The 14,405-nt window shown below is 49.7% G+C and overlaps 6 protein-coding genes; 2 read left to right on the top strand and 4 right to left on the bottom strand.

Moving 5' to 3' along the window:
- On the bottom strand, positions 1-2,623 carry FFUJ_05653 (uncharacterized protein; the record flags this gene model as incomplete). XM_023578888.1 has 5 exons in its annotated part: positions 1-1,044; positions 1,095-1,796; positions 1,890-2,192; positions 2,229-2,363; positions 2,423-2,623. 5 exons carry the CDS (start codon positions 2,621-2,623, stop codon positions 1-3), a joined length of 2,385 nt encoding a protein of 794 aa, XP_023431824.1.
- A 2,060-nt stretch (positions 2,624-4,683) lies between these two features.
- On the bottom strand, positions 4,684-5,781 carry FFUJ_05652 (probable ARP2/3 complex 20 kDa subunit; the record flags this gene model as incomplete). XM_023578887.1 has 5 exons in its annotated part: positions 4,684-4,692; positions 4,748-4,792; positions 4,843-4,968; positions 5,026-5,352; positions 5,773-5,781. 5 exons carry the CDS (start codon positions 5,779-5,781, stop codon positions 4,684-4,686), a joined length of 516 nt encoding a protein of 171 aa, XP_023432814.1.
- Positions 5,782-5,979: 198 nt separating this feature from the next.
- On the top strand, positions 5,980-7,744 carry FFUJ_05651 (related to ubiquitin-specific protease 7; the record flags this gene model as incomplete). XM_023578886.1 has 2 exons in its annotated part: positions 5,980-5,995; positions 6,069-7,744. 2 exons carry the CDS (start codon positions 5,980-5,982, stop codon positions 7,742-7,744), a joined length of 1,692 nt encoding a protein of 563 aa, XP_023432813.1.
- Positions 7,745-8,103: 359 nt separating this feature from the next.
- Positions 8,104-8,453, bottom strand: FFUJ_05650 (uncharacterized protein; the record flags this gene model as incomplete). XM_023578885.1 has 2 exons in its annotated part: positions 8,104-8,274; positions 8,325-8,453. The coding sequence occupies 2 exons, from the start codon at positions 8,451-8,453 to the stop codon at positions 8,104-8,106; spliced, it is 300 nt and encodes a 99-aa protein (XP_023431823.1).
- Positions 8,454-9,960: 1,507 nt separating this feature from the next.
- Positions 9,961-11,029, top strand: FFUJ_05649 (related to phosphoglycerate mutase; the record flags this gene model as incomplete). XM_023578884.1 has 4 exons in its annotated part: positions 9,961-10,139; positions 10,333-10,596; positions 10,675-10,893; positions 10,951-11,029. 4 exons carry the CDS (start codon positions 9,961-9,963, stop codon positions 11,027-11,029), a joined length of 741 nt encoding a protein of 246 aa, XP_023431822.1.
- Positions 11,030-12,411: 1,382 nt separating this feature from the next.
- On the bottom strand, positions 12,412-13,565 carry FFUJ_05648 (uncharacterized protein; the record flags this gene model as incomplete). XM_023578882.1 has 4 exons in its annotated part: positions 12,412-12,936; positions 13,043-13,129; positions 13,195-13,339; positions 13,528-13,565. The coding sequence occupies 4 exons, from the start codon at positions 13,563-13,565 to the stop codon at positions 12,412-12,414; spliced, it is 795 nt and encodes a 264-aa protein (XP_023431821.1).
- Between the last annotated feature and the right edge of the window lie 840 nt (positions 13,566-14,405).

Here is a 14,405-nt window from a genome sequence, read left to right as displayed (position 1 = left end):
TCAGTTGTAGCCGAGAGCGCGGCCAAGGATCCGCTCGATAGCTGAAAGCTCGAGGTAGGCACACTGTCCCAGAGTCATTTGATCAAACTGAGGACCCTGGATGTAGTTGACCTCGTTGAAGAAATAACCCCAGTACTCATCAGTCTCCTTGAGTGTTTCCTGAATGACAGTACGCTCATGGATAGGGCGGACCAGGACATCACGAGTGCTCTGGTCACGGATCAGACGAATGTACCACTCAACAAGGTCGAGAGGAGCATCGGGCTTTCGCGTGATGGCGTACTGGTGAACCCAGCAGTTGGCGTTGGCCGGCTGGTGGTGACGGCGCTGCTGCTCCATGGGGATCATCTGAACCATGAAGGCAATGTTATCCTTCTGAAGGGCGGTAAAGCCATGACACTGCATTGTAGTCTGAACAACTCGCTGAAAAAGCTGGGAGGTGAGGTTGACAGGATCATCCTGCTGCGAAACTGATCTGCTGAGCAGGCGAAGTAGCTTGATAGTCGCCTTGTACATGGCACCCCGCTGAGAAATGGTGATGTGGTCAGCGGCATACCAGGGAAACTTGCGGAGAGTGCTGATGAGGCACTCGTAGGGGCGCTGGGGGCATTCCTTTGAGAATGGAGATCGATGAGGGACCTCAACATGCTTGACGAGCATGACCATCTCTTCAGGGGAGATGAAGCCTTTGAAGTTCTCCCAAGGCTCTTGATGGTTGTTTGGGAGTACCTTAGGAGTTGCGCCATCCCAAAACACGCCGTGAGCAAGAGGGAAGAGATCCTGCATGAGAGCAGACTGGCTCGACAGCTCAACCTCAATGGAGCGTTCCCCAAGACGACTCACACGGCCAGCCTGAGAATGTTGGTGGTGCTTCTCGGCACAACGCATCGCATCCTCCATGGTAACAAACTCCACGAAGGCGTCCATGGTCTTGGACGTTGCCCTGTCCATGATTATATGGATGGGCTCTTCCACATCCGGCAACATACGACTATTGCGGCCGATAAAGGCCACAATCTCGGCGCGCTTGGTTGAGAAGGGTATCTAATGAGATCAGAAAAGCAAAATGAGGCTCAGACTAAACAGGTACTCACGTTCTTAAGACGAACAGCGCCGGCAACAGAGGCTTTGGCAGAGCCAGGGCCGCTTGCAAAAGGAAAGAACTCAGGTTTCATTGCAGTCTCAAAGGTGGGAAGGCCTGAAGGAGTGTCTACCAACTTGGATAGCTCAGGTGACATGTTGCTGGCGAAGTGTCCGGCCATAGGGGCCGCGAGCATGGCTTGCTGTATAGCGGGCGGGGGCAGATTCGGGAATGGAATCAATGCAGTAGGTTCAGCACGTTCGGGACCACCAAAAGGGTCCTGGGGGATGGACTCATGTGTCATAGGAGTAGCCTGCAGACCCAAGTCGAATCGAGGAGGAGGTAAGCTGTTGATACCGTGGGCGGATGATCGTGGTGCGTAATTTCGCGGCTCTGTCAAATGCTGGTTAGGTCCCGAGTTGGGAGTAGACTGCGAAGCACTCATGCGGTGTCCGCTGTAGTGGTGCGGAGTGTGACTGGGGCTTGCAAGAGAAAGACCCGAATTGTATGAAACACTCTGTGGCAAGCTGGAGTTGTAAACAGTGGTCTGGGAGACCCCAATAGGGGTGTAGAACTGTTGGCCACCAGTAGCAGGGTGAGAGTGAGCAGAATGTTGGCTGCCCGGCTGAGATGCCGATGGGCGACCACGGGGAGGGGACAAGAAGCTAGTCTGTCCTCCACTGCCAGAGTTGCTGCTCTGAGTATGCCGAGTAGTCTAGGGTTGCCAAGGTTAGAATGGGGCTTGAAGTAGATTTGCCATAAGGCTTTATGTCTCAACATAACACAAGCAGGATAACTTAAGACTTACCATAAGCTGTGTACCATTGGGAAGATGACTGCCAATCCCTGAGCCACCAAGACCTCCAGTGTTGCTGTTTGTGAGGTGATTGCCACGAGAAGCCTCATTTGTTGTAGCAGCATTTGCCGATCCATTTACGATAACATGCTCAGGGCTATTGTTGGACGAAGGGGTAGCACCACTAGCCATGATGTGGGAAACATGCCCAGATGCTGAAGGAGCAGCATTGTTGTTGTTGACCATGCCATCGATTGTACCATTGACTGTCTCAGCGATTATGTTCATGCCATTGTCTTGGTAGTGGCCTCCCATCTAAGGGGCCACAGCGTTAGGGGCGTATGACATGACTGAGTACATTGTATGAGCAGCACCGTCCGAGGGGCTGTTGGGTGGTGCTGTGGGAGGTCCAGCAAAGCCAGAGTACTGTGCAGGCAGCGCCGTTGCCATGTTCACTCCAGGCTGAGTACCAGCATATCCGCTGGCCTGCCCCAGAGTTAGTGGGTGATTGAGAAGCCATATGAGTGAGGGTCTCAGGCACTTACCTGAAGGGCATTGTGAAGAGCCTGTTGGGCTGATGGGACCCAAGAATTCGCGTTGGAAACTGTATGCGAAGCAGCCTCGAGTTGGTGTCCGCCGTCCGAGCCTTGGGTTCCGCGAGGCTGCGGATAGAAGGACGGTGCTTGGAACGAAGGGTTGGAAGCTGGCTGGCCAGAGCGTTGGGCTCCGGAGTCTCCGTGAGCCATCGGAAGCACAGAACGATCTGGTTAGCCCAGAGGTGATCGGTTTTGGTCTAACTTGAAGTAGTTGTCAGTCAGCATATTAATGTCATTGACCAAAATATCGATTAACGAATAGATACTGAACTGCAATACTCTAGAGATAGATCCCTAGTTGTTGGAAGTATTGGGTAGGAGTGCGGGAAGAGCTTACCAGTCGAAACTTTGTGCCGATGTATTTCGGGCAGTGAGGGACAATTTGGGAAAGACAGCTGTGTTTCTGAGCTGAGTGTCTACAACCAGTCGTTTGACTTTGAGACAAGTTGAAGATCAAAGAAGATGGTAGAAGCTCAGGCACCCGAAGTCGTTGGTAGAATGACAGAAAAAAGAGAAAGAGATCAGGGGAGTGTTCGGAAATTTAAGGGCAGAGCAATGAAGGTCACACGTGATTATAGAAGCTTTTCCTGAAAATCAGCTGTTAGTCTGTGATCCCAAGAATGAGTTGCAGGCAAGGTTAGATGAAGAATGAAGAGGGGGTGTTTGCAAGTGCTTCAGACGATGATTGCGCCCAGAGAGTGCACGCGGTCTTTTGAGCTTCCTGAACCCCGCTTTATTGTTTGAAAGGCATGTTGGCGTCGGCCGCGAGATGAAATACAGGCAAGTTGGTGAGAAGAACGGAACGTCAGTGTTTGCAGGTACTTATATTCCCGGCAGCTTCCAAAGAATACAAGCGAAAGAGGACTTACGGACTGGCAACACACTACTGATGCTGGAGACGATGCGGAGTTAGAGAGACTACTGAATCAAGAATCCGGGCGCAATCAGAGAGCTGCGTTCAAGACGCGCGCGTAATTGTTCGGGTTTTGGGTTTGGCGGTTCGCAGGGCTCGTGTATGGTGGCGTAAGGGCGTAGGCGAGAAAGCCGAGAAACACCTTCAGAGTATCTAAAGGCTAGCACTATGCTTGATGGATAGTTAGCGTCGCCGAGTGAAAGTGTTGGGCAGAAGTCAGTATTTCAAGGATGAAGGGCGTTGGCTGAAGGTTGCAGAATGGATGAAGGAAAAGGCTTCCTGCTTCTTGGGGCAAGGCAAAGGACAGAAACCTTGATCAAATTATCTTGAAAGATCACAAGATGATCTGAGTTGATAGAGCGGAATGGCCCAGAGTGTCAAGGTTGAAGAGTGGCCAGTGTTAGAGCATAAAGGAAAGAAATAATGCTAACTCCAAAGGGCAGAAGATAGAAAGAGAAAGTAGAAGAATCTCAGTTACTGATTCAAAGCGTTAAAGATGCAGGCATGACATAGCGTTGTCAAGCTTGAAATAGTGCAACGGACACTCGTGGTTGAATTGTTGTTGAAGGTCAAGGAAAAGCTGCCTACCTAGCAACAAAGCAGCACTAGGGTCAAGCCATCGACTCCAAGAAAAGACGGTAAGTGAAGAATCGCTTTGGCTTGACGGTGCTAGGCACTTGTCTCAAAAAGGAGAAGAGAAAAGGCTGAAAGCAGAGCACAATAGAAAGGGGATATCAGAGACAGTTCCTTGTAAGTGATTGGCAGTGATTCACCTACCATTGTGAGAATTGAGTTCGGCAGTGACCAGCAACTGATAGAAGAAGGATAATGGTAACAATAATGCTTATGAAAAATGAAAGTTGATCAATTGTGAAGGATGAGATAATGGTAGTTGGTTCAAAAATATATTAATTCCTTACGTAAAGACCCATTGATTCCACGAGGCAATCACGACAATGCCTCCTTCCTCAACTGGCAGTACTCTGATTCGAGAACTTATATACTAATTTTGGCATAAGATTGGAAATCATGGTCTCTACCCCAAGAATGACTATGTCAGATGCAATAAAGGCTTCGTTTCCAGAATGATACGCATTTCAATTCGGTAAGGTCGGCAAAGTTTATGTCTAATGTCGTTATCTTGAACCTCCTTCCTCACCACGGCATGAGGCTCGCCTATCAGAGCCTCCGCAGTTCAATGCTATCACGAATGGTTGATACATTTTGCCTGATCACAGAAACATTGCGACAACCGACACTCCCAAGCAAACTCCGAGCCTCAAACCAGCTGAGGGGTTTAGTCAAACTGCCGAGGTCAGTAATCTTATAGGTTGTGGTAATTGTGATTGGATCATTCTTACAGGTGTAAGGAAAGACTCGGCCACGAATCGTGCTCGAGCGTTCAACTATGACAAGTTAGTATGGAGTTGCGTAGGGTTACAGTCCAACTACTCACAAATAGCTTCATCTCAGAGATCTCCTTGTCAACCTCTTCCATAAACTGAATAATAAAGTCGACAAGTTTGTGCTTCAGCATTTCCTCGGTGTGGAAGTTTGTTATCAGGAAAGAAATGTCATAACCCTACAACAACGTTAGTCAGGGGTAACTCAATTGAGTATCGCACGACCATTAACCGACCTTGATAGGTTTCCTCCGCAGAATGAAGAAGGACTCTGCACGTTGTGTCAAGAATCTTGTAAACTTGTGGACCAGAATATGCTCAATTTCGTCGGCCTGCTTGATCTTGATGCTGATACGGACGGAGTTGATGCTGGGCTCAATCAAGACACGCTCGTTCTCGTTGCGCGCGATGGTCAAGGGCTGAAGTAGGACCTCGGGGGACGTCTGGGCCTCAATCTCTGGAACGTTGTGTCGCTCGGCGGTCTGGGAAGCAAAGTTGGACAGTGTGAGCGCGGCGGTCAAGCTGCTGCGTACGCATTGCAGGTAGGGTCGGAGGGATTGAGACTAAGCGGGGGATAGCTGTCAGCTTGCGGTCTGGATCGTGAGATATCATTGAGCATGTACCATGACAACAAATACGTCCTCAGACGTCCTCAATCAACTAGAAGTAGTACGAATGTAGATGTCGACGGTGAACACGGAGCTCGGCGGGGTTGGTCGACGTTGACGTTGGAGGTTGGAGCTTCGGTGAGGTGAGGCGCAGTTGTTAGTGAGGCGTCGCCAGGCCTGACGTTTCCCGTGTCTTTAGGGTGGAGCGATGATGGGGGAAAGTTGGAGAGGTTCACGTGTGAAGCTTGAGCCTCAAGAGCCGCCTGTGGCTTGATAACATCATAGCCACAGCTCTCTCTCTGGTTGCCCCGCGGAAGCTACACCGCTTTCCCCACTAACATATCGCCTTCGTCCAGGTACCACTTGGTGACGCACCTCTAGCATCTTCCACGCCTTGCAAACACTGACCTTGAGCAAAGGGACGCTGACTCAGGACGTTTTCTTTTTTCTTCTGCTATTATATTTTCTTTTAGATCCTTCTTTTACAAAACCTCTGAATAGAAGGCATCCAGTGCCTGGGCAGACTCAAATTGGTCTTACTGCACCCCTCCTTCGACGCTTGAGCTCCGATAGACCGAAACCATGTCATCCATATCAGGTCAGTAATTTTCCATGCCCGCGTTTTCATGGTCTCTAGCCCAACTGCACAAACAGGTACTGACCGACCATAGTCGTGGTGAAACACCAAGGCAAGAAACACGATGTCGAGATCGACCCCAGCTCTACTGGCGAGGACTTCAAACTCCAAATGTTCAGCTTGACCAACGTCGAACCCGAACGCCAAAAGATCTTGCTCAAGGGTGGTCAACTCAAAGATGATGCCGATATGAGCAAACTCGGCTTGAAGAACGGCCAGGTCATTATGATGATGGGTACCCCAAGCGCTGGTGGTGACGCCCTTGTCCGACCAAAGGAAGCGATCAAGTTTGTCGAGGATATGACAGAGGCTGAGCAGGCTCAACAAGTTGGTGCGACACCCGCCGGTCTTATCAACCTTGGAAATACATGTTATCTCAACTCAACCCTCCAGACTCTACGTCTTATTCCAGAGCTCCAGGAGGCGCTCGACACGTACCAACCCGATGGCAACGCCAGCAGCTTTATGATGACAGGCACGAACATGGACTTGGCATCTCAACTGTCAAGCTTGTATAAGAGAATGGGAGAAACTCAGGACTCCTTCCCTCCCATGAACTTCTTGAACGCTTTGCGAGTGGTATTTCCCCAGTTTGCGGAGAAGTCCAAGACTGGACAAGGCTTTGCTCAGCAGGATGCAGAGGAGGCTTGGTCCCAAATTGTGCAGCAACTTAACCAGAAGCTCCGCATCAAGAGCGAAAACGCCTCGGAGACCTCCTTTGTGGAGAAGTACATGTCTGGCGAGTTCAGCTCGGTAATGGAGTGTGATGAGGAAGAGGCGCGCAATGCTGGCGAGCAGCCTATCACTAACAAGGAGAGCTTCGCCAAGCTCAACTGCCACATTGACAGCTCAACAAATCATCTGCGAGATGGCATTGCCGCCGCCCTGAAAGAGAAGCTTGAGAAGCAGTCGGAAGTTCTGGGTCGTGACGCAGTCTACACGAAGACTTCCAAGATCTCTCGTGCTCCTAAGTACCTGACAGTGCACTTTGTGCGCTTTTTCTGGAAGCGAGAGACTCAGAAGAAGGCCAAGATCATGCGAAAGGTTACTTTCCCCATGGAGCTTGATATTGTTGAGTTCTGCTCCGACGAATTGAAGAAGGCTCTTGTTCCTGTGCGCGACAAGGTTCGTGAGATTCGCAAGGATGAAGAGGATATCGAGCGGGCCCGTAAGCGACGTAAGAAGACTCACGATCAGGACGTCGGCGATATCCCAGGCGGTGCTGGTCTTCCCACCGAGAAGGAGAAGAAGGAGGCCGAGAAGAAGGAGGGCAAGTCAGCAGATGGCGACGTTGTCATGGGTGAGGAGGGCGAGACATACAAGACAGACGCCGACATCGAGGCCGAGAGAAACGCTTCCATTCTTGAGGCCAAGAAGGAGCTCAACGCTCTCATCAACCCCGAGCTGCGAAACGACGATGGTGCCAATCAGTCTGGTCTCTACGAGCTCCGAGGTGTCGTGACACATCAAGGTGCCAGCGCCGACAGTGGCCACTACACCTCATATGTCAAGAAGGCTGCGCCCGTTGATCCCAAGACTGGCAAGAAAGGTGAGGAGGACGGCAAGTGGTGGTGGTTCAACGACGACAAGGTTTCAGAGGTTGAAGCTGAGAAGATTGCGACTCTCGCCGGTGGAGGCGAATCTCATTCTGCTCTCATCCTCTTGTACCGAGCCATTCCTCTGCCCACTGCCGAGGGTGTCCTGGAGTAAAAAGCGCTACTAGGGCGGGCTTCACTAGAAGTATGGCCACCTGGGAATGGTGCTAGATGATTTGATGAATAAAAACGGACAGGAGCATGCCATGGCATGGCAGGGCGGTCAGGCGTAGGGAGAGGGCATGACATATAACTCAATCAATAAAACGTTAATTAAACAATCATATGTCTCGGCGGAAGCTTCTAATCCTTTACACCCTCGAGGTTCGTTCTATGATGTATGTTTAGTAGACGCCTGTGTCCAGTAAAACCACCTTTTAGCCATCCATAACGCCTTTGCTTCGTTTCCAACAAGATGCCCATAGAGTTACAACACAATAATACAACCGCACCAGTCCATAAACCTTGCCACAGTCATGGGCCTTCCTTTTCTCTCGCCTTCTCAGCCTCGCGTTCCTTGACACGCACTTCGAAGTCATCCATTTTCCTTTGGAGTACAGCCTTTTGTGATAACAAAGTTTTTCGCTGGGATAGGAGAGCAGCTATTTGTTCGTTGGGGGATGTCGCCCGGAACTCTTGAATTGCCTGTCTCAGTGATTAGTCATGTTCTTTGTGATTTGTTCTGTTTGCCATACCTCTTTCTTCTCGTTGTCTGTTTTTAGTTGTGCGCCTGTGATGGTGCCAGCAAAAATGCATGCCGCAAAGGCAACAGCCCAAACACCGCGCTTGAACTTTTCTTGTCTTGTCCACTGATGCACCGCCATTGTATACGTTATTATTATCCAGTAGTTCGTTCGTATTTATCACCAGTATCCCTTCCAAATCTCTTCTGAAAGCTTACTACGCTGTCGGCGTGACAGCTTGTCAGCAGTAAAATATGAACCCGATGTCGAGGAGGACGAATTCGTAGAGCTTAGGATCGGTCGTGATAGATTGAGCGGTAGTGGAGACAAAGTTTTTGATCTGGAATCAAGGCATTGAAGCTCAATCGGAGGAGTCGACGGCGTCGGATCTTCAATAGAGTCGGAGGCGGATCGCCGGGTCACGGTCACGGAGGAGGAAGAATTATCGGCATCACGGAGGTTGGGCACCGAGTGGATCTTTTGCGGTAGCGGTGGCCTTACTAAGCAAGGAGTAGTGGGTGTAGTGGGGATGAGGGGCATCGTGGGGGAATGAGGTATCCTTGATGTCACGGCTTAGGGAGGTTGAGGTCAGAGGGAGTCTGTAAAATATTGGTAAGGATTGGTAAGATTATAAAGATTTGACTTTGATATTCGTAGGTACTTAGGTTTAGAAGGTGAAGAATTGGGTTACAAGGAGATGAACAAAGAAGGTCAGAAGTCAAAGAAATGGAAAGTTTTCTCATGTTCATACAGAAGGAACGGTGATGGATGATTGACAGAGTTTATCGAGACTCGCAAATTACATTTTTGGGACATTTGCACCTGGCGAGGCTAATATTCACGGCTGTTTATTTATCTAGTCATCTCTCATGTGCCTTAATTAGGTAGTTATCGTGTTCTCGTGAGGATAAAGAGTTTCACTTATTGTTTCGACCACTAGGTATCTCACCTACAGCGTAATACTTCAAGCAGAGACGCAGGCTGATACGCCCCATGGATGGACACGCGTAAGTTCAACCACTGCGATTAGGCAGGCGACAGAAGCGGCCGCCGCAAATAATAGCAACAGCATTTATTCTGCAAGAAGGACCCTTGAGAGTCTAGGTAAGGTAGTCCAAGGTAGGTACTCTGTGGGTTAGGTTCTTTCCAAAAATGGGCGTGCTTACGTTGAAAGAACGTCAATGGGAAGGTACCTTAGGTACCTTACCCCTCCACATGGTACCTGACTGATGAGACAGCGGGGTTTGTCACCCAAACGTAATCCATCCACTTCATCCTCAACACCAAAATCAAGGTTGGAGATAATCCATTCGCCATCTTTCCTCCTCCTTTTCTAGGTGGAGATTTGTTTTTAATTTTTGTTTTCTTGCCTTAACAAGCTCTTTTCGTGTGAAATAAAATACCCGCTACTTCCATTTCATCCACAATACCTCTCAAAACGTTGACGTGGTTCGTTTGACCCCGCCATCACCAGGCCACTGTCACGTCAGATCATATTCCTTCTGACCACTCGACAAGCTTGGCTGACACCTGATACAGAATTCTTTAGAGTCTCGCGGGCTTGATATAGTCTAGACGCTTGGCACGCTACTGGGTTAAATTCAAGTGAATTCGCGGAACTCCCCATCAAGTTCCAAACATTCCAAATATGTCAACTCCGCGTGTCTTTCTTATTCGCCACGGCGAGACAGAATGGTCACTTGATGGCCGTCATACTGGCTTGACTGATATTCCACTCACTGCCAATGGCGAGAAGCGTGTTAGAGCTACAGGAAAGGCTCTTGTTGGGCCGGATCGTCTCATTGCCCCCAAGAAGATTGCTCACATGTAAGTCTCCTTCGACTGACGATGATTTCCAAACAATCAGTATGGGAGTACTCCTGGAAGGGCCTCATGTAGAATGAATTTTGCATTGAAGTCTTTCGAGAAAAGCCAGCGAGTTCGGAATTCCAATCGCGTCGCATTATCACCAACCAAAGTTGATTTTATCTGATCTAGAGTGAACTAATACGCTGCCCAGCTACGTTTCACCACGAAAACGCGCCCAGCGTACATTTGAACTTCTCAACCTCGGGCTGAACCGCCCTCTTCCTTGGACACCTCACGGTGCTCCTAATGGTACTGGCCTTCAATGTGAAGCCGAGGTGGAGGTCACGGACTACATCCGAGAATGGGACTACGGTGACTATGAAGGAATCACAACACCTGAGATTCGTAAGATCAGAGCTGAACAAGGGATCAAAGGGTCCTGGGACATCTGGAAGGATGGATGCCCTGGCGGGGAGTGAGTATTTATCTAAACCTAACTACCCTATATTTAATGATCAACGTCTAATGGTTCTTCCATCTAACACTTTCACAGGGCTCCTCACGATGTGACCAGAAGACTTGACCAATTGATAGAAGAGATTCGTGAGAAATATCACAAGCCAGCCATGGACAAAGGAAGCGATCAATGCGGTGACGTGTTACTTGTTGCCCACGGACACATCTTGCGTGCCTTTGCTATGAGATGGGCTGGCTACGCTTTGCGAGAAGGACCAACTTTCTTATTGGAGGCAGGTGGTGTTGGAACACTCAGGTCAGTCAACGGGGCTTATTTCTTCTTCATATGCCCAATTCACTGACAACATACAAGCTACGAGCATCATAGAATCGAAGAGCCGGCCCTTCTCCTCGGTGGCGCTTTTGTCGTTGAACTTGACGGCCAAGATTAGCCGCTTGTCAAGACCAACATCTTTCAGGAATTGGCATCCAAATGGTATCCTAGAGCATAGAATTGATTGTTTAATGAACATATCTTCGGATCGCACCGGCAGCTGAGCCAAATCCCCCCTAGTCCAGAGATGGCAACTCATAATCTCCCGACGATCAGACCCCAATGATATTGCATCACTCGGTCACTACTCCGTACACGACCAACAGACGTTTCAATAATCGAAGCTGACCTCGCACAGACAACGGCAGGGCTAATGTCATCGATACGTATCTCGTGCACTTGAGCAGGCGCTTTCGACGGAAATGACCAGACCTCCGCTCGGTGGCACCAGCGTCAACAATAAGAGTGCGTTTCACACTTATTTACCAAGAGTCGCCTAATGCCTTTCAATAACAAAGGGCGTGGCCAAAAGTACTTCAACAGAGCAAAGCCTTGTTGCACGAGTTGGGAGACCCTTGCTATGGGCGTTCTGGAAGCGCGGATGAGGCTGAAGGGGCGACTCTCACATGATATCCTTTTCCCGCCTACCAGACACGGGATCGCACCGCCCCGGACAACCCATTTCCCTCCCTTCTCATCTTTTCTTCTACCGACGATATCTCTAATTTCCCATAGCCTGCTTCGACTATTCATCGACTAATGTGCCAAGAATGATTCACTTCATCCCTTGACATCGAAAGTGGCTGGCTGCTGCCGGAAGAATGCATCCGTACACCATTACCTACGGCTCCTCCTCCGGACAAAGCTTTTTTCGACCGCAAGGGCGGGACGGGACGGTCCAGTTGGGTATAAGGGTGTGAGGGAAAACTTGAAGGGAGAGGTTTCGTCGGAAGGAGTCGTTGCTAGGGCGAAGGGCTGACTTACTCACGCCGGACTAGTAGTAGCCTCCGGTCACGAACGGCTGTTTAACTAAAGCATGACCGGACTGTTGGATCAGACGGGCTGTTTCTGGGCTGCAATTGGGCTTGTAATGTGACTGAGTCTCGTTATCATTCCAGTATCTGGTGGCTGATGTAACGCCAGTAGGAGCACTGAGAGAGCTGGGTACCTTGGATAGACAGGCTTTGACTACAACAGCTGTACAAAGTAGATGGCTTCAGATTACCATTGTTCTAGGAACTACCACTGATCACGTATGAGACACATCGTCGAAGAGATATTGTGCAATTATAGGTGTCTGTGACTTATTATTTACTCAGCTAAGTAATGATACTAAACAAGACGCTGGAAGCCGAATGCCAGAATGACAACCATCGGCACCTTGCGTCGTGAACTACTGGCACCGTACAAATTGCTCTGGTGCATCCTTGAGGGCCATATACTTACTTGCCTCTGGTGCTGGGTGACGTATTGTTAAGGGCCGGCGAGATAGGCACCCTTTTATGGCTTGGACGCTCTGGCAATGAATATCCTCTTAGTCGTAGTTGAGCCCTTCTTCATCCCGTGGCCTTGAACATGCTCACCACTGCTGCTTCGGTTGTCCTCGTTGTGCTCGTGATTATGACCATGGCCATGACTATGACCATGCCCGTGGCTATGATCGTGGCCGTGACAATCCTTGAATGTGATAGGTTCCGGGAGCTCTTGGTAAGCAAAGTTTGTGAGTCCAGCATCCTCAAACATCTTCTTGATCTCGTCCTCAATAAACCCATGATGTGTTATACCACGCAGAACGGCATCCTTGGGGTCTATCTTGTGGGCAACAAAGTCAATGATGAAGAGGACACCGCCTGGGTTGAGGCGCTCGGCCAATTGCTTGGATGCTAGATCGGGCTTGTCAAAGTGGTGGAATCCGAGCCCCACGCCTGCAACGTCGAATCCGAAGAACTTGCTATCAGCAAAGGCTGTTGGGGAGGGGTCCTTAGGATCAGCCAGATTGCCTTGGTAGGCTTGGCGGGAAGAGCCCTGTACGCGGTTAGGATATTCAGGTCTGTTTGGAGAGCTTCAAGGGGTTCGAATGCGTGGTAACTGAGTTTCATGCTCATGCGATGGACTAGTGGATGGTACTGACATGGCTTTGAGCCTGGGCGTTGTATACCCTGACCATTTCCTCCGACAAGTCAATGCCTATAGCCTCACTTGTATGCTGTGCTAAGACCTGCAACCCACTGTCAGTCCAAGTCAACGTCTCGGAGATCATCTCTTCTGGGGAGAAACTCGTACCCTCGAAAGCATGCCGGTGCCACAAGCGTAGTCTAGCAACCTCGCATCTTGCTTGACACCAATGAATGGAATCCTCTCTCGGATGCCGCGCTCTAGCTGCACAATCGCATCCGCATTGCGCTGGTCATATTCGGTGGCGATCTTGCTATAATTGTACTACATTAGCGACGGACTTTGGGTGAATTGTGTAGCACTGCATCGCATGCCGTAGTGTGCTCTGCTACCTTGGAGCACAAGAAAGGACGACCAGTAACTTAAGCAAACCGCACGCGCCCAAAGGGTTTGGCAACGATCATCCTATACAGGGAACAAGCGCTCATTCATTATACGCACCCAAAATAAGCCTGGTTTTCGGACACGACGTCGGTCATGGTTGCAATGTCGGGATCGGTGCTAGTTGTACAGGAGGATGAGCAAGTATGGTTGCATAAGACAAACGGTGACTGTCGAGAGCCTGAATGTGGTTTCACAGAGAGTCGAATGCGGTTGATGCGATGTAAGACAAACCTCTATCGACTACTCAGTTTGGCTGTCTTATACAAGCTGCAGCGGGGACTTTTCGGGCAGTTAATTTCGTGTCGCAGACATATGTTCGCAGTTTTGAATGATATCTCCGCCATCCATTATCAAGTCGCCGACCAAAAAGAAAGACCCCGCACTTGATTGAGGGTTGTTCTGATACTGGTAATGCAGTTTTGCTCTATGACGAGTAAAACAGCGCAGCCAGATCTCCCGCCGGTTAGGTTGGTTAGAGGCTCTGAGCCAAGCTCGATCCATTGATAGCAACTACACCGCAACAAACGGCGCAGTGCAACTTGCACCTGGTGGTCGATGAAACATGTTCCTCAACTTGTCTGGGTTGGAGTGATACAGCAGCCATTCAATGATCCGTTCATTGTAGAACACTGCAGATGCCTTGACAACAAACGTGGCCGCCCTGGACAGGTTGTGCTTGACGATTTGACTGGGTACGTGCAGTAGAGAACTTGTGAGTACTCTAACCAGGATCGAATTGCGGGTGATCCGTGATCCTGCGGCTGCACGAGCGCACCGGTCCGCCAACCGCGAGGGGTGCACTGATGGTACAATTAAGGCATAGTTAGTACGTATCGAAAAGTACATGACAGTCAGTGATCACAGTCGTGGTCGTATTGCAACCAAGAAATAGTCATGTAAACAGTCGACCGCAGGCATTCCCCGTCCCCTATCCC

Source organism: Fusarium fujikuroi, chromosome FFUJ_chr06 (assembly GCF_900079805.1).
Source record: "Fusarium fujikuroi IMI 58289 draft genome, chromosome FFUJ_chr06".
NCBI classification, from domain to species: domain Eukaryota; kingdom Fungi; phylum Ascomycota; class Sordariomycetes; order Hypocreales; family Nectriaceae; genus Fusarium; species Fusarium fujikuroi.
Note: the sequence above shows the minus strand (reverse complement) of the source record. Positions and strands in the feature narration are given on the sequence as shown.